This window comes from Pan troglodytes, chromosome 7, assembly GCF_028858775.2.
Source record: "Pan troglodytes isolate AG18354 chromosome 7, NHGRI_mPanTro3-v2.0_pri, whole genome shotgun sequence".
Lineage (NCBI taxonomy): Eukaryota > Metazoa > Chordata > Mammalia > Primates > Hominidae > Pan > Pan troglodytes.
In genome coordinates, this window is record NC_072405.2 from 75,794,062 (window position 1) to 75,812,728 (window position 18,667).

General features: G+C 35.9%; 1 protein-coding gene across 50 annotated transcripts in view; it reads left to right on the forward strand.

Moving 5' to 3' along the window:
• The window catches only part of CSPP1 (centrosome and spindle pole associated protein 1), a 132,202-nt gene that overhangs the window by 72,765 nt on the left and 40,770 nt on the right, over window positions 1–18,667 (forward strand). For 30 of the 50 annotated variants that reach the window (XR_010159269.1, XR_001720593.4, XR_010159268.1 and 27 more), the window contains 3 exons: window positions 760–907; window positions 13,036–13,188; window positions 17,277–17,389. Coding sequence is in view for 43 of the 50 variants with exons in the window: in XM_016960239.4 (XP_016815728.3) it covers window positions 760–907; window positions 13,036–13,188; window positions 17,277–17,389 (414 nt within the window). In the remaining 7 variants the exon portion in view is untranslated. The remainder of the gene's footprint in view (window positions 1–759; window positions 908–13,035; window positions 13,189–17,276; window positions 17,390–18,667) is intronic. The other 20 variants (XR_010159267.1, XR_010159266.1, XM_016960249.4 and 17 more) reach the window with 1 other exon arrangement.

Sequence of the window (18,667 nt, forward strand, 5' to 3'; positions counted from 1 at the left end):
CTGAATTCTGGGAATAGAGTTTGCCTAGGGAAAATAGGTCTGGTAAGGTTGAGGGTAGACTTTGTGGCTGGGCATTCCCCTTGAAAGGATAGATGAAAAAGGAACGTAGGGAGATCTGATGGTCCCATGGAACTGGCAGGGTTAGAGAGGGAATGGCTCAGGTAGACACTAGGGGAGGGAAGGAGGAGTTGGTTGAGTCTGAAGTACCTTAGTGGCTAGAAAGTCATTTGGTGTATATAGAGGAACAGGGGCTATGTATTCTAGCCATTGAATTATTTTTATTTTTAATGTTATTATTTAAAGACAGTGTCTTGCATAATGTTGCCCAAGCTGAAGTACAGTGGCATGATCTTGGCTGACTACAAACTCCACCTCCTGGGTTCAAGTGATTCTTGTGCCTCAGACACCCAAGTAGCTGGGATTACACATGTGTGCAACCACACCGAGCTAATTTTTGTATTTTTAGTAGAAATGGGGTTTTGCATGTTGGCCAGGCTGGTCTTGAACTCTTGACCTTAAGTGATCTGCCCGCCTTGGCCTCCATAGGCATGAGCCACCACACCTGACCTAAAGTATTTTAACATTGAGTATTACATATATTTGTGATTTTAACCTTTATAGGGGGGTATACTGGAAAAAAAAAAAAAGCAAATTTTTTTTTGCTTGTTTTCTAATACAAAAAATAACATCTGGTATTACTAACTTCTTGTATCAGAATACTTGTCAGCGTTTATTTTAAATATATCTTATGTTGTCAAGATTCGGGAAAGAGAAGAAAGAAGGAAGAAAGAACGTGAAGAAAAAGAAGAATATGAAGCTAAATTAGAAGCTGAAATGAGAACATATAATCCCTGGGGAAAAGGTGGAGGTGGTGCTCCTCTCAGGGATGCAAAAGGAAATCTGATAAGTACGTTATTTCTACTGACTTGTTTTTAAAATAAGCTAAATTATTTTTAACTTTTTAAAATATTGGGGAGTAGAAAATAGTAGGAATCATAGCCTCTATAGCAAGGCATGTATGTAACTTAATGCATATGAGGTATTTTAAGAATAAATATAATAACAGAGGCTAGAAAGCATTTCTTCTTCAGAATACTATCCATTTGTTTTTATTATAAATATTTCATCCTCTGATGTTGATAACCCAGTTGCAGAGAAAAGCTCATGTTAGTTGATAAGTTTTTACTGAAACTGGTACTTAGAATATTTTGTTTCCTCATAAAAATGATAAAACCCATATTACAATTTAAAAAAAATAAACTAGTAAGATGTCTTAGAAATAAAGGATGTAAAACAGTTTTGGGAGGGGATTTTGTGTTTAATTTATATATGCAATATACCTGCTCATTGCAAGAATTCCTTTGGGAAAAAGAAGACATGATCATAGAAACTTTCTACCAAGTTTCATAATTTGTTGATTTATCTTTCAATTATGTACTCTCAAAAATGTTTGATCTAGTAATCACACAACAAATACTTCGAAAGAGTGGCTTTATACAACTTGTTATATATAGTTGTCTGTTGGTAACCATGGGACATTGGTTCCATGATCTCCTGTGAATACCCAAATCCATGGATGCTCAAGTTCCTGATATAAAATTGGTAAAGTGTTCGCATATAACCTACACACATCTTCCTGTATACTTTAAGTCATCTCTAGATTACTTGTAATACCTAATACAGTGAAAATGCTATGTAAATAGTTGTAATCTTGTATTAATTAGGGAATAATGACAAGAAAAAAAGACTTTTCACATGTTCAGTGCAGATGCAAGCATCCATTTTTTTTGTTTTTTAATGTTTTTGAATTGTGGTTGATTGAATCCACAGATGTGGAACCCGCAGTTACAAAGTGCTGTTGTATATATTAGGATGGTCTTTGTTTAGCGTTTAGTTAAACAGAATAAAAGTAGATCAAAGATACACATTTCATGTTCTTTAGGTGTTATGTATTGTAGGAATAGATGAGTGATAGAATCGGAAGATTGGATGTTGAGTTAGAATTCTCATGTGTTGCAAAAATTTTCTCCCATTCTGTAGGTTGCCTGTTCACTCTGATGGTAGTTTCTTTTGCCGTGCAGAAGCTCTTTAGTTTAATTACATCCCATTTGTCAATTTTGGCTTTTGTTGCCATTGCTTTTGGTGTTTTAGACATGAAGTCCTTGCCCATGCCTATGTCCTGAATGGTATTGCCTAGGTTTTCTTCTAGGGTTTTTATGGTTTTAGATCTAACATTTAAGTCTTTAATCCATCTTGAATTAATTTTTGTTTAAGGTGTAAGGAAGGGATCCAGTTTCAGCTTTCTACATATGGCTAGCCAGTTTTCCCAGCACCATTTCTTAAATAGGGAATCCTTTCCCCATTTCTTATTTTTGTCAGGTTTGTCAAAGATCAGATAGTTGTAGATGTGTGGCATTACCAGAATCTACAATGAACTCAAACAAATTTACAAGAAAAAAAAAATCCCATCAAAAAGTAGGCAAAGGATATGAACAGACACTTCTCAAACGAAGACATTTATGCAACCAACAGACACATGAAAAAATGCTCATCATCAGTGGCCATCAGAGAAATGCAAATCAAAACCACAATGAGATACCATCTCACACCAGTTAGAATGGCAATCATTAAAAAGTCAGGAAACAACAGGTGCTGGAGAGGATGTGGAGAAATAGGAACACTTTTACACTGTTGGTGGGACTGTAAACTAGTTCAACCATTGTGGAAGTCAGTGTGGTGATTCCTCAGGGATCTAGAACTAGAAATACCATTTGACCTAGCCATCCCATTACTGGGTATATACCCAAAGGATTATAAAACATGCTGCTATAAAGACACATGCACATGTATGTTTATTGCAGCACTGTTCACAATAGCAAAGACTTGGAACCAACCCAAATGTCCAACAATGATAGACTGGATTAAGAAAATGTGGCACATATACACCATGGAATACTATGCAGCCATAAAAAAGGCTGAGTTCATGTCCTTTGCAGGGACATGGATGAAGCTGGAAACCATCATTCTCAGCAAACTATTGCAAGGACAAAAAACCAAACACTGCATGTTCTCACTCATAGGTGGGAATTGAAAAATGAGAACACGTGGACACAGGAAGGGGAACATCACACACCGGGGCCTGTTGTGGGGTGAGGGGAGGGGGGAGGGATAGCATTAGGAGAAATACCTAATGTTAAATGACGAGTTAATGGGTGCAGCACACCAACATGGCACATGTATACATATGTAACAAACCTGCACGTTGTGCACACATACCCTAAAATTTAAAGTATAGTAATAAAAAAAGAGAATTCTTATGTATTATGCCTTTGCTTGTTAAATATTGATTTTTTTGAAGATATATTTGAGGCCCACTTTAATTTATTTTAATTTAATTAATTAATTTTTTCGAGACAGAGTTTCACTCTGTCACCCAGGCTGGAGTGCAATGGCACCATCTTGGCTCACTGCAACCTCTGCCTCCAGGTTCAAGCAATTCTCCTGCCTCAGCCTCCCAAGTAACTGGGATTTATAGGCATGCACCACCACACCCGGCTAATTTTTGTATTTTTATTAGAGACGGGGTTTCACCATGTTGGTCAGGCTGGTCTCAAACTCCTGACCTCAGGTGTCCCACCCACCTCAGCCTCCCAAAGTGCTGGGATTACAGGTGTGAGCCACTGTGCTCAGCCTACTTTAATTTTAATAGCTCTTTTTTTCTTCCCAAAAGATTTGTTCCTTTCCTATCTTCACCTCATGAATAATTTTCTCACAGTTTTGAAAGAGTGAAACTCTTATTACTTTCTTTATCAATGAAATGATTTTGGATGATGCCTAGCTAACATTTCTTATTTTAATAGATAAGTGTTTACTTGAAAATATATTAGAAAAACACTAGTTTTCCATTTATGAATAGTGCTATAATATTTTCTTTTAAACTACAGGTATTAAAGTGAAGGCATTAGTCCAGGCATTTAATGGAAAGTGCTGTAATAATAAACAAACCCAAATTCTTAGAAGCTTAAGGCCTCTCTTGTTAGGCATCCACTTTTGTCCCACTCTGATGCTGCTGTTTGGGTGGTTCTCCTCCAAGAAGTGACTCAGGGATCCATTGTTTCATTCCTTCATTTTAGAGTCCTTTTCTTCTTGTCCAGGGACAAACTGAGGATTTTGTTGGGGCCTGGCCTGGATGTGGAGGAAGATCATTTTTGCCTTCATTCCATTGTTCAGACCTAGTTATAGGTTCTAACCTAACTGCTTGGGAGGCTGGGAAGTTTAACTTTCTTTATGCTCAGAAGAAGGACATGGGATTAATAGCCATATGCGCAATCTTTGCTACAGTAAATTTAAATTATAAATTGATAGAAATAACTAGTTACCATGAAAAATGTGCTTAACTGAGTGAAACATTGGAAAACATTGGGATAGCGCAGTTTTCTAAAATCTTACCTCTAAGATTATTTCTAGTTCAAACAATACAATTATTGTGTTCTGTATGCCTTTAATTGGTGGAAGTGAGTAGGATAAATTTGGGTTATTGAGTTATAAAACATTATTTTAGAATTGCTTGACCTAATGAGCATGGAGAAAATGCTTCTTAGATTTCAATTTTTAATAGTAATGTTTAGTTGGCTTATTTAATGCCGTCTTCATGCCATGAAATAGAAAAGGCATACTATTTTATCAAATACAGTATAACTCTTTTAATGATATTTTCAAAGCAAGTAAACTCATGACTTAAAGAGTATCAGTTTATTTTGTATGTGGATGCTACAATTTATCTTTATTTTTATTTTTTGAGATGGAGTTTCGCTCTTTTGCCCAGGCCGGAGTGCAATGATGCAATCTCAGTTCACTGCAACCTCCGCCTCCCGGGTTCAAGCAGTTCTGCCTCAGCCTTCTGAGTAGCTGGGATTACAGGCATGTGCCACCACGCCCGCCTAATTTTGTGTATTTAGTAAAGATGGGGTTTCACCATGTTGGTGGTCTTGAACTCCTGACCTGAGGTGATCCATCCACCTCGGCCTCCCAAAGTGCTAGGATTACAGACATGAGCGACTGCACCCAGCGTAGCTACTACATTTTAGAGAAGGCGGGAACATTACATTTGAAATATGTAGTACAGAGCAATGTGATGACTAAGACCACATAATGTCTATTCATTATCTTGGCTAACTTTAATTCTGCTGCTGACTTTTCTAAGTACTCCTGTTGTTCTTTTTTTGATCTTTTATTCCAAAGAAATTAATAAAATTGAATCTTAACACTGCACCCTTATCTTACCTAAGAAGATCTCATTATAAGGCATAGTAGTTACTAATGAAATATAAAAATGTGTTATTCATGCAACTTTAAAGTATCACCCCTTTTAAAGTAAATATTTCTCATTTTAATTATTTGTACAGTATTTTATTTTGTTGTCTTTCTCAGTTCTTTATTTATTAAAGTTCTTTATTCAGGTTTTTATTTGAAACTTTACATGAAACTGTCCATGTCAAATGTTAAAACGTATACACCAAAAGAAAAATGTCAATAAAAATAAATTAAAAGGTAAAATTAAAAACCACTTTGAAAAATGGTATCTCATAGTTCCAATTGATTAACAGGATGATTAGTTAGTCAGTTCTCTTACTTACTCGTCCACCCATGCCAATCTGTGATCTCGTTTCTGGCATGAAAATATTGCCTTTTTTCTGACATTTGTGTTTTAGCATAGTGTTTCTGAGATTCATCCATGTTGTTGCATATGTCAGTAGCTTATTTTTTTTATTACTGAATAGTATTACATTTTCTGAAGGTATCACAGTTGTTTATCCATTTACCAGTTGATAGATATTTGGGCTGTTTACAGTTCAAGGCTATTATAAATAAAGCTGTTAGAAACATTCACTTACAGATCTTTGTGTGAACATAAATTTTTATTTCTTTTGGGTAAGTGCCTAGGAATAGAATTGCTGGGTTGAATAGTAAGTGTTTAACTTTGTAAGAAACTGCCAGAACATTCTCCAATTTTGTTTTGTCATTTTGCATTCCTATCAGAAAAGTATGAGGTTTCTAGTTGCTCTGAATTTTCATCAGCACTTGAAATTATGCATCTTTAAACTTTTAGTTATTTTATTGAAAGTGCAGTGATACCTCATTTAAAAAAAGCTTTTTCTATTGTGAAATTAAGACCTAAAAGAGTTGCAAAGATGGTGTAGAGAGTATCCTTCACCTTGTTTCCCCTGACGTTAACGTCTTAGATAATCATGGCACAATGATCAAAATTAGAAATTAACCTAGATACAGTGCCGATAATTAAGTTACATACCTTGTTCGAATTTTACCAGGTTTTTTTTTTCTTTTCCTAATGTCCTTATTGTATTTTAGGCTCTGGTCCAGGATCCTATAATGCATTTAGTTCATGTCTCTTTAGTCTCCTCCAATCTGTGAAATTCCTCTTTCTCAATCTCTCTGTCTCTCTGTTCCATTGCTCTATATGTCTATCCTTTTGCCCGTATCAGAGTCTCTTGATTACTATAGCTTTGTAGTAAGTTTTGAAATTGAAAAGTTTGAGTCCTCCAGCTTTGTTCTTTTTTTTCAAGATCTTTTGACGACTCAACTTCTTCGCATATTTTACTATCACTATAGTAATATGGTAATATTATTATTTAGTAATAAGTTATAGTAAGTAAATAATGTTATAGTAAGTAATTATTACTATTACTATTACTTTGTCATGTCAAGCATGGTGGCATTTTCATTGGGATTCCATTAACTTTACAGATAATATTGAAACAGCCAGCATCTTAATAATATTGAGCCTCTTGATACATGAGTGGGCAGTGTATATCCATTTATTGCTTCTAGTTAATTTCTCTCAGCAATATTTTGTAGTTTTTGGTGGCAGATCTTGTGTATATTTTGTTAATTGTTTCCCTAAATATTTCATGTGGTTTGAAGCTATTTTAAAATGTTACATTAAAAAATTTTTAATTCATTTGTTCATTGATGGTCTATAGAAATACAGGTAAATTTTTTATATTGTCTGTAGTCTGTGTGCTTGCTACTGTCTGTAGTCTGTGTGGTTGCTAAACTCACTTGTTAGTTTTAGTAGTTTTTTTGTAGATTCTTTGATTTTTAATGTAGGCAATCATAGCATCTGTCAGTAGAGTTAGTTTTACTTATTTCTTTCCAATCTGATGCCTTCTATTTATTTTAATTGCCTTTTGCACTGTTTAAGAACTCCAGTACAGTGTTAAGAATTCATGAGCGCAGACATCCTTGTCTTGTCTCTGATTTCAGATGGAAAGCAATCTTTCACCATTAAGTTAGCTGTAGGCTTTTAGTTGATTTTTCTTTTATCCCATTGAGGATGTTCTATTCCTTGTTTGCTTAGAGGTTTCATTGTGAGTGTATGTTGAATATTGTCAGGTGCTTTTCTGCATCTATTGAGATGATAATGTGGTTTTTTTACCCTTCTGACCTATGGTAAATTACATTGATTGATTTTTGAATATTCAGCCAATCTTGCATTCCTGGGAAAAACCAAGCGTATTATTGTCTTTTATACATGTTGTAGAATTTGATTTGCTAGTATTTTGTTAGAGATTTTTGCATCTAGGCTCATAAGATATTCTGGTTTTTTATTTCTTTATAATGTTGTCTGGTTTGGGTGTCAGGGTAATTCTGGCCTGATAACATGAATTGGGAAATGTTTTTTCTTTTGTTTTTTGAGACAGAGTCTTGCTCTGTCGCAGAAGCTGAAGTACAGTGACATAATCACGGCTCACTGTAGCCTCGACCTCCTAGGCCGAAGCAATTCTGCCACCTCAACTTTCTGAGTAGCTGGGACTACAGTCATGTACCACCATACCCGGCTAATTTTTTTTATTTTTTGTAGAAACAGGGTCTCACTATGTTTATGTTGCCTAGGCTGGTCTCGAACTCCTGAGCTCAAGTGATCCTCCCACCTTGGCCTCCCAAAGTGCTGGGAATACATAGGTGTGAGCCACATCGCCTAGCTGGGAAATGTTTTTTCTGTGTTTAGAATTCACCAGTGAAGGCTGGGTGTGGCGGCTCACGCCTGTAATCCCAGCACATTGGGAGGCTGAGGCAGGTGGATCACAAGGTCAAGAGATCGAGACCATTCTAGCCAACATGGTGAAACCCTATCTCTACTAAAAAAAAAAAAAAAAAATTAGCTGTGTGTGGTGGTGTGCTCCTGTGGTCCCAGCTACTCAGGAAGCTGAGACAGGAGAATCATTTAAACCCAGGAGGTGGAGGTTGCAGTGAGCCAAGATCGCGTCACTGCCAGAGCGGGACTCCATCTCAAAAAAAAAAAAAAAAAAAAGCGTTCACCAGTGAAGCCATCTGGGTGGGGAATCTTCTTTTTGGGAAAGTTTTAAGCTATGACTTCACTTTATTTAATAGACAAAGAGACATTCAGTTTATTTCTTATGTGAGCTTTGGTTATTTGAATCATTCAAGGAAATTATTCATTTTATTTATTTATTTATTGGCATAATGTTGTTCATAATATTTCTTTTTTATTCTAATGTTTGTAGGATCTGTGGTGATGGCTTCTCATTCATTCCTGATATTTGTAATTTGTATATTTTCTTAATCTGTCTGGCTGGATGTTTATCAACTTTATGGATCTTTTCATAGAATCAGCTTTAGTTTTCATTGATTTTTTTTCTCTGCTTTTCTTCTTGTTTCAGTGATTTTGCTCTTATCTTTACTATTTGCTTCCTTTAGTTTGCTTTGTGCTTACTTTTCTCCCTTTTCTAATTTCTTTCTTTTTTTTTTGTTTTTGTTTTGAGACAGAGTCTGTCTCTGTCGCCCAGGTTGGAGTGCAGTGGCGCAATCTCGGCTCACTGCAACCTCCACCTCCCGGGTTCAAGTGATTCTCCTGCCTCAGCCTTCCAAGTATCTGGGACTGACTACAGGCACACACCACCACACCTGGCTAATTTTTGTATTTGTAGTAGAGACGGGGTTTCACCATACTGGCCAGGCTGGTCTCGAACTCCTGAGGTGATCTGCCCGCCTCAGCCTCCGAAAGTGCTGGGATTACAGGCATGAGCCACCGTGCCCAGCCCCCTTTTCTAATTTTTTAATGTCGATGCTTAGATTATGATTTGAGACCTTACTTATTTTCTGTGCATTTAAGTGTGCTACACATTTCCCTCTGAGTACTGTTTTAGCTGTAAATCACAAATTTTTATGTGTTTTTTTAATTTTCATTCAGTTTTCTGATTTTCATTGTGACTTTTCTTTGACCCCCATTAGTTATTTGGAAGTGGACTTAAAAATTTTCCAAGTATCAGGGGATTTTCCTGAGAGCTTTCTTTTATTCAATTCTAGTTTGTATTCTGTTTTGTAAGAGAATATACTTTTCTTTTTTTTTTTTTGGGACAAGGCCTCACTCTGTCACCCAGGCTGTAATGCAGTGGCACGGTCATGCCTCACTGCAGTCTCAACCTCCCTGGCTAAAGTGATCTTCCCGCCTCAGCTCCCCCCAGTAGCAAGGACTACAGACACATGCTACCATGCCCAGCTAATTACAAAATTTTTTTTAGAGACAGGGTCTCACTTTTTTGCCCAGCTGGTCTCAAACTCCTGGCCTCAAATGATCCTCCCACCTCAGCCTCCCCAAGTGTTGAGATTACAGGCATGAGCCACTGCACCCAGCTGGAGAGAATATACTTTTAATGACTTCAGTGTTTTTAAGTTTGTGAGATTTGTTTTATGAGCCATCAGTAAGAATTTTACTCTATAAGTAAGTGTATATATTTTAAATTAGGTTAATTTTGATATATGTATTGTTAGTAGTGCTAGGGTTGGGAATTTTGCTTAGCTCTCTGAATTAGGTCATTATAAAAGAGTTTCTGTGTCAGCCATGAATTGCTGAATAATCCTGGGTTTATAGTAACATTTAACATATCTCAGCCCTTCACAAAATATATTTTGATATGTATTTTCCACCAAAGTATAAAGAGTAGCAGCTAACTTGTGAAGTTAATTAAAATTAATTTTTTTATAATGAGCTAATTCACTCAGTGAGGAGCACGTAAGTGCTCCTAATTTTATATTGAATGTTATGATGATTTACATTTAAAATAAAGTCATATCTTTGCAGTTGACAAATTACACTCTTGACCAAAGTGCCTTTTTTAATTTTCGTTTTTTAGCTGATTTCAAATCATTTATTTTACCATCTCACAGAAAGACAGAAAAGGAGTGGCCAGTTGCCAAATCATTTTTCCCAATAAAAAGCAACATGGATTTGGTTTGCTTGCTAAATCTGATAGTCTTAAATCTTAATAATTATGTACTCTGATGAAATTAATTTTCTCTTAATATAAATATGTTGAATATTATTCCACTTGAGAAGTCCATATATAATCAACAGTAAATTATAATGTGTTATCGAAGTTTGCTTACATATAGGGTATCTCCTAATGTATGGTTTGTGTAGGTGACTATCAAACTAAGATTGCATTCCCTAAGCACTCACTAGTTTGGCAACACAGCCGAAGATTATTTCAAGAATATCTATCTGCCTTGCCAGTCCTTGGCACTTGGGAATTTTCTTGCAGTCACCTTTTTCTGTGGTTTCACCCAGTCCCTTCTCTTTGCATTTTTTCTATTTATTTCTTCTTTCTACCTCTGAACATGCTTAGGTCACTTGTATTAAAACACAGACAAATGCTTCCTTTACCATATAAAACACATTCAAAAAGTAGTCCATGCTTGTTGCTGTCACTTCTTACCACCCTCTTATTGGCTATTTTTCCATAGTATAACATCTAGCTTGTACCCCCGCGCCCCACCACCCCATGCCACATTGTCAACAAAAAGCCTGATGACCTAATTTCAATTTAATGATTTTTACTCATCTTTTATCTTCTTTGAACTGGCTTGACAGTTCCTTTTTTTCTCTAAGTCCTTTGTATCCTCCGAGATGCTGTCCAGACTTCAGCTAATATTTATTGGATGTGCATTATGAACTAGAGTTAGACTCTGCTAGGTTTGTGAGCATGATCTTTCTTCTAAGGACTGTCATCTGACCTTGTGTGTTTCTCATCCCTTCATCCATTCTCTTCCATGTCATCTCTTTTACTCCTGTGTTACTCTTTAGGTCTTCCCTACAGATTGATCTTTAAATCTTTTTCTTTGCCCTCAACCATTTTTATTTTTATTTTTTTTTTGAGACAGTCTCACTCTGTCACTCAGCCTGAAGTGCAGTGGTGTAATTTTGACTCACTGCAACCTGCACCCCCCCGGCTTAAGTGATCCTCCCACCTCAGCCCCCGAAGTAGCTGGGACTACAGGTACATGCCATCATGCCCAGCTAATTTTTGTATTTTCAGTAGAAATGGGATTTCACCATGTTGCCCAGGATGGTCTTAAACTCCTGAGCTCAAGTAATCCACCCTCTTTGGCCTCCCAAAGTGCTGGGATTATAGGTGTGAGCCACCACGCCCGGCCAGACTAATATATTTATCCCACTTCTGTAACAACCACAACTGCCTCCATTACCTTCTACAGAACAAAATTGAGAGCCATTGACATGTGTTTTAGGATATTGAAGAATAGGTATCCATTCTATGGTTTCCAGTCTTATTTGCCATTGCTCTATTACATGTGCTTTATGCTCTAGTCTAGCTGGACTACTTTAATGTTGCCAGAACACTCATCAGGCTTTACCCACTTGGAGTGCTTTCTCACATTGTTCTATTTCTCTATTATGCTTTCCTACTTATCTTCATCTGTGAAGCTCCTATACATTTTCCAAGTCCAAGCTGCCCTAAATATTGTAACAGAATGTGAACCTTCCTGATTCTGAACTCCCATTCTCTTTTGTAGCATTTATGTATTACTTGCCATGTTCTATCTGGAATTCTAATTGTGATTCATGTTCAAAATACATTCTTGAACATAACAGGCTTCCTGATAAATACTTCTTATATCCAGGTTTAAGTTCACTTTCAGTGCTGCCATACTGTTGCAGTTTTTTGGTTTGTTTTATGGAAAACAGGTACTTTTTATTTTATTAAAGCTTTAAGTTCTGTAATCATTCAGTTCTGTTTTTGAGATTGGTTGTTTGACCCAATTCTAGGTGCTCAGATTTTTGCTGTGTGTATTAGATATCTATTCTATGTAATGAATTAACCCAAAACTTGGTGTTTTAGCATGATAAACAGTTATTATCTTGCGGTTCTGAGGGTTAGAAATTTGTGAGTGGTTTAGTTGGGTGGTTCTGTCTCAGGCTCCCTCATAATGTTGGAGTCCAAGATGTTGACCATGGCAGTAGTCATCTGAGGCTTGATGGGGACTGTAAGATTCATTTTCAATATGGCTCCCTCACATGGCTCAGGAGGCCTTAGTTCCTTGTCATATGGGCCTCTCCATAGGGCTCCCTTAGTGTCCTTATGGTATGGCAGTTGGCTTTCTTCAGAGTGAATGATCCATAGATAAGCAAGGTGGAAATAATTTCTTTTATGAGGTAGCCTCAGAAGTCATATACCATTATTTCTGCAATATGCTAGTCATAAGAAGTGAGTTATTAACTCTGGACACCACTGAAGGGGAATGGAATTTAGCTTTACCCTTTGAGGGAGGATTGCCAAGTAATTTGTGAATATATTTTAAAACTCCACTCCACATAATTATGTGTTTTTAGGAGACCGATGACAGGTAAATTTCACTATGAGTTGTTTTAAATTGTTGCTATATTTTTTCTATATTAAAGAAATTCTAAGTTCTGAAGTAACATAGATACTGTTAATATAGTTTTTATGTTTTGTTAAAGATTTATGTGTCCTTAATTTATCTACTAATTGAGATTATTTTTAAGGATTATTTTTTGAAAATCTTAAAAGTTTTGATAATTTTGTTTCTCTTTTCAGGGCACCAACATATCATTGAATTATTCCCAACTTTGTCCTATTGTTTTTCTTTCCGACTTCCTATTTTAAGAAAATATATTTTGCATGCCAATTACAGAAATGTGTTTATTGAAATAAATGGCTTATTTTTTCCTCTCAGCTGATTTGAATAGGATGCACAGACAAAATATAGATGCCTACCATAACCCAGATGCAAGAACATATGAAGATAAAAGGGCTGTTGTATCTCTAGACCCAAATTTAGCCACTTCAAATGCTGAGAACCTAGAAGATGCTGCAAATAAAAGCTCAGGTTTTTAATCACATTTTTTTTTTTTTTTTTTTTACATTTCTGAAATTGTTCAGTAACATTTCTGTTCTGTGACTAAGTTCTTATTGGGATCTTGAGAATTTGGCTATTCTGATACAGGAAACATTACACACTATTCATAAAATGCCTTTTCTTCATAGTTACTTTGAAAAAAGGTGAATAGGGAAAGGTTACTTCTTCCTACTGTGTTTCTTCTCAGCTTTGTAACTTGCTGTGTATCCTTTAGCTGCTGCTAACATTTTTATTTTGCTAGTGGGGGACATTTCTTAAAATCAAACACTCTTTTTACACACATACACAATTTGCATCTTATATCCATAGCTGTTTGAATTAGTGAAACAGTATCATTGTGATATGATAAATTGTATAGGGAAATTCATTTTTTACTTGTTTTACTAATCATTTACCCTCCCTTGTAAAACAACTGTGTACAAAGAAATGAAGCAATGTTTTTTTTTTTTTTTTGTGAGATGGAGTCTCACTTTGTTACCCCAGGCTGGAGTGCAGTGGCATAATCTCAGCTCACTGCAACCTCCACCTCCTGGGTTCAAGCAGTTCTCTACCTCAGCCTCCCAAGTAGCTGGAATCACAGGTACCCACCACCACACCTGGCTAATTTTTGTATTTTTAGTAGGGATGGGGTTTCACCATTTAGCCAGGCTGGTCTCGAACTTCTGACCTTGTGATCCATCCGCCTCCACCTCCCAAAGTGCCGGGATTATAGGCGTGAGCCACCGCCTGGTTACATGCCTCTTAACTACTTATCTTTGATTTACTATTAATATCCTTTAATCAAAAATTCTGAAAGATGAAAATTATTCAATTATCTTTTTTTGACATACCAGGAAAAGTTGTCAGGTATGTTAAATTGTGTTATATATTTAAAAATAAAATTTAATACAGCACCTCACACTATATTTTGATGCCTATAAAACTGGCCATTTATTCATTACAAAATTCTACTTTGTGCTTTCACAGAAGTTTTGATTTTAGATTAGAAAAGAACTTTTCATTAGGAAGTTCTAAAATATTTGTGACTGATCATGCAGTCTTTTTTGTTTTTAACCCTTATTTTTGGCTAAACAGATAAGTGAAGTGGGGAGCTGTGATTAGAGTCATAGCCCTGCATCTTTCAAGGCTTTGATGGTAGCACACTTATCTGTAGCCTTTTTGAACAGTTTAAGAGATGGATTATTTACCGTTTTCATGGGCAGCTTGTACCAGTGTTTTCTAATTATGAGAAAATGCTTTCTTTGTTCTACAATATATTTTATCGGATCCAGTTTTGATTTTTAGAGCACTAAAATTGGAACCTTTGATTTTGACAATATTATTGATTTGGCTCTTAATTTGTAATAGTGTGTGGTAAGAACATCACAACACCTTTTCATATTATTGCTGCTAAGAGAATTTTGACTTATTTCTGATATTTTTCTCATTTGCTGCTGCTTCTAGTAGTCTGTATTGAGATCTCATTGCCATACAGAGTCTTTCTCTACCCTTTTCTTCCATACCTGGTATTGTTTGTAGTTCTGGCTCAGCCTAGAACTTTCGCTTTCTTAGTAATAACACTTTTTAGCCATCTAGCTTTGCACACCAAGCAAAAACACCAGAAAATCAACAGTTCCTATGATCCCTTCCCAAAAGCATAAGCCTGATGATTAAACATGCACAGCAAAATTAGTTGCCTATAGCCTTTCTGTACCACTGCCAGGTTTTTATGCTGATATTGTTGCCAAGATGTTCTGTTTTAAGAATTGAGTAAAAAAAAACCATAAAATGTTTAAAACTTCCTTTTTTTTGTGAATTGAAATTCCCAAATTAGACTTTTCTTCCCTAAGAATGAATTAATTGGCTGGGCACAGTGGCTCACGCCTGTAATCCCAGCACTTTGGGAGGCCGAGGCAGGCGGATCATGAGGCCAGGAGATCGAGACCATCCTGGCCTACATGGTGAAACCCCGTCTCTACTAAAAATACAAAAATTAGCTGGGCGTGGTGGCATGTGCCTGTAGTCCCAGCTACTTGGGAGGCTGAGGCAGGAGAATTGCTTGAACCCGGGAATAGGAGGTTGCAGTGAGCTGAGATCACACCACTGCACTCCAGCCTGGTGACAGAGTGAGACTCCATCTCAAAAAAAAAAAAAAAAAAAAAGAATTAATTAATCTAAAATAAACTTTCTCAATACAAGAAATGATTCAAAGCCACCTAATTTTGTGCTATGCCATATATATGTGTATGAGTGCATGTGTGTGTATGTATGTACACACAGACACACATATCTTTGCATATATGTAGCATTTGATATTTTAAAAGCCTGAAGGAACTTGAATATAGCTGAAAATTGAATGTTACAACATGTGTTTAAGTTTCCTTATCCTCTAATATTTTATCTTCATTAGGTTTGTTTCTGATGCCCTTTATAATGTTCACTATTTTTTCTTTTCTTTTATGGTTTTTAGATGAGCTATGGCTTATGAAGTCTAATACAAATTTGGCTTAAATTTATTTTTTGGCTTATTATCATGCCAAGATACATTTCTGCTTTCTTTGTATATAGCAAGTGTTTCCCTATGATTTTCCTTTTATAGTTTATTCATTTCTAAAAGGACTTCTCTTGTCTGTCTCTAATAATATTTCTTCTCTAATTGCCCCAAAGGTTTAGAATAGGAGTGAGCATCACGGTGAAACATGCTACTCAAGTTTGTTTTGCTAATCAGCTTTTCCACCACAGCATAAAATTTAAAAGAGCCTTCAAAGTGTATATTTAGTTTGTTTTCAGTAGGAAAATTTTCTAGAGGGAAAAAGTATTCATAATGTTTAAGTATTGATTTGGCTTTCTGCCAGTCTGTTCAAATAAGCATTAATAAATTTAAATACAAAAGCAAAATAGACCTGAGTGGTAGCTGAACTGCAAAGCAATTTGCCTATACAAAACTACATGCGAGAAATACATGCCTTAGGCTGGGCACGGTGGCTCACGCCTGTAATCCCAGCACTTTTGGAGGCCGAGGCGGACGGATCATCTGAGGTCAGGAGTTAGAGACCAGCCTGGCCAATGTGACGAAATCCCGTCTCAACTAAAAATACAAAAAGAAATTAGCCAGGCGTGGTGGCACACGCCTGTAGTCCCAGCTACTTGGGAGGCTGAAGCAGGAGAATAGCTTGAACCTGGGAGGCAGAGGTTGCAGTGAGCCGAGATCATGCCACTGCACTCCAGCCTGGGTGACAGAGCAAGACTCTGTCTCAAAAAACAAAAAAAGAAATACATGCTTTAGTTTAATGGTATAAAGAATGAGTCAGAAACTCAAAAATAATATAAAAAGTTATGTGAGGCTTAAATTTAAATGTCATTTTTTCCCATCTGCATTCAAAGAGACTCTAAGGGTATAATTGTTTTTCGAATTGCTTTTATGAAATAATTTTTTCCATTCCAAGAATATATGATACTATTTATAGGTAATATATACTAAAAAATTTTTGTTCATGTTTATATCTCATTAAGTTGAGAGTTTTAAAAATAAAAACGATTACAATAATTAAGATGCATTCTAATTTGTTAAATATGTTTTTCAAAGCTGACTTTCTATTCTGTCATTTAAACTATTGGGAAGCATTTTGAAATTACTGATTTTTAAAAACGGTTTTAGAAAATTTTAAATATATGTTACATAATACATTTTAATATGTTATTAAGCAATGTTCTTAAGTAAAGGATATTCACATACTGAAGAATGTAAATATGTCCTTTTTTTCTTTATAAATTCTATTTTAAAGCCTTTGTTGCAATGAGGGTTGTTTAAGCTGTTAGCTTTTATGTTTCCTTTGTATCTTTCAGATATTATTTGATTTTTTTAACTGTTAATTTTATTTTAGTATTACCAGTTTTCTTTCTCTTACTACTGTTCATCTGATCTTCAGATTCTAATCTCAGCCTTCCCCTTCTGATTTTAATCTTTGGACTTTTTTTTTTTTTTTTAAATGAATTTATTAGCAAACTGTTCATACTTTAACTGTTACATTTGCTAAGCATTGGCTAATAGTATGTTTTTGCAAAATATTTCTTTCAAGGTCATATGCAAACACAGAGCTCTCCTTTTGCTCGGGGAAATGTATTTGGTGAGCCTCCAACTGAACTTCAGATTAAACAGCAAGAATTATACAAGAATTTTCTTCGTTTCCAGGTGAAATGCTATTTGATCAGTTTCAAAGTTTCATGAGATTTTAATAAACAAAACTTGCAAAGATTTTCTCCAGGATAAATACTAAATTCTAAAATGCCATACTGTTATCTAAAATATCTAATTTATATCAGATCAGATATCAGTAGTACAAAAGTTATTTCATTTCAAGGAAATAAACAGATGTATTAAGTATAGTAGTTGACTTAATCTTTTATTTTATTAAATAATTATTATTTTTTTATTTTTTTGAGACGGAGTCTTGCTCTGTCTACCCAGGCTAGGGTGTAGTGGTGAGATCTTCGCTCACTGCAACCTCCGCCTCCTGGCTTTAAGTGATTCTCCTGCCTCAGCCTCCTGAGTAGCTGGGACTACAGGTGCCTGCCACCACGCCCGGCTAATTTTTTGTATTTTTAGTGGAGACAGGGTTTCACCGTATTAGCCAGGATGGTCTTGATTTCCTGACCTCGTGATCTGCCTACCTCGGCCTCTCAAAGTGCTGGGATTACAGGCGTGAGCCACCACACCTGACCAATTTTTGTATTTTTAATAGAGACAGGATGTCACCATCTTGGCCAGGCTGGTCTCGAACTACTGACCTCAAGTGATCTGCCTGCTTTGGTCCCCCGAAGTGCTGGGATTACAGGTGTAAGCCACCACGCCCGGCCTAAATAATTAATTTTAAATCAAAGAATGCTGAGATTTTAAAAACTGATTTACTAAAATATTCATCTATTAGGCAGAGAATGCATCTTTCTAGATATTTGTAAGTTATTAGAAAATCAATAGATTTTTTCCAAATGATTTGATATTATTACAGATTGTAAATAAATAAAAATTAGATTTAAGATAATCACAGTTTACAATTATTTGCCCCATTTATGTACATAAGTAAATGGCATTTAACATAGTAGAACTGCCTAGACTATTCGCAAAGGAAGACACTTGAACATCCAGTGTTTATGAAGCAAACAGACTTACTCCCATACTGGGGGTACCCTGGGCTGAGTCCTAGGGATGGAGCCTGAGATGAATGTGAGATACTTGCCCAGGAGGGACTCACAGTTTCTTCTTTCCCTACCTCCCTCCCCTTCACACTCACACTTAGATACCAGTGTCAGATTAATCTTATGGCCTGTTTAATCCTCCTTTGATATGACTTTTCACCTGCTATTCTTCTTTACTCAAAATCTGGTGGTAGCTTTTCTTTGCCTGCAGAAATTATCTCAACTCTTGAACCTAACATTTAAGGTTTTATAATCTAATTCCAAACTCTTAAAC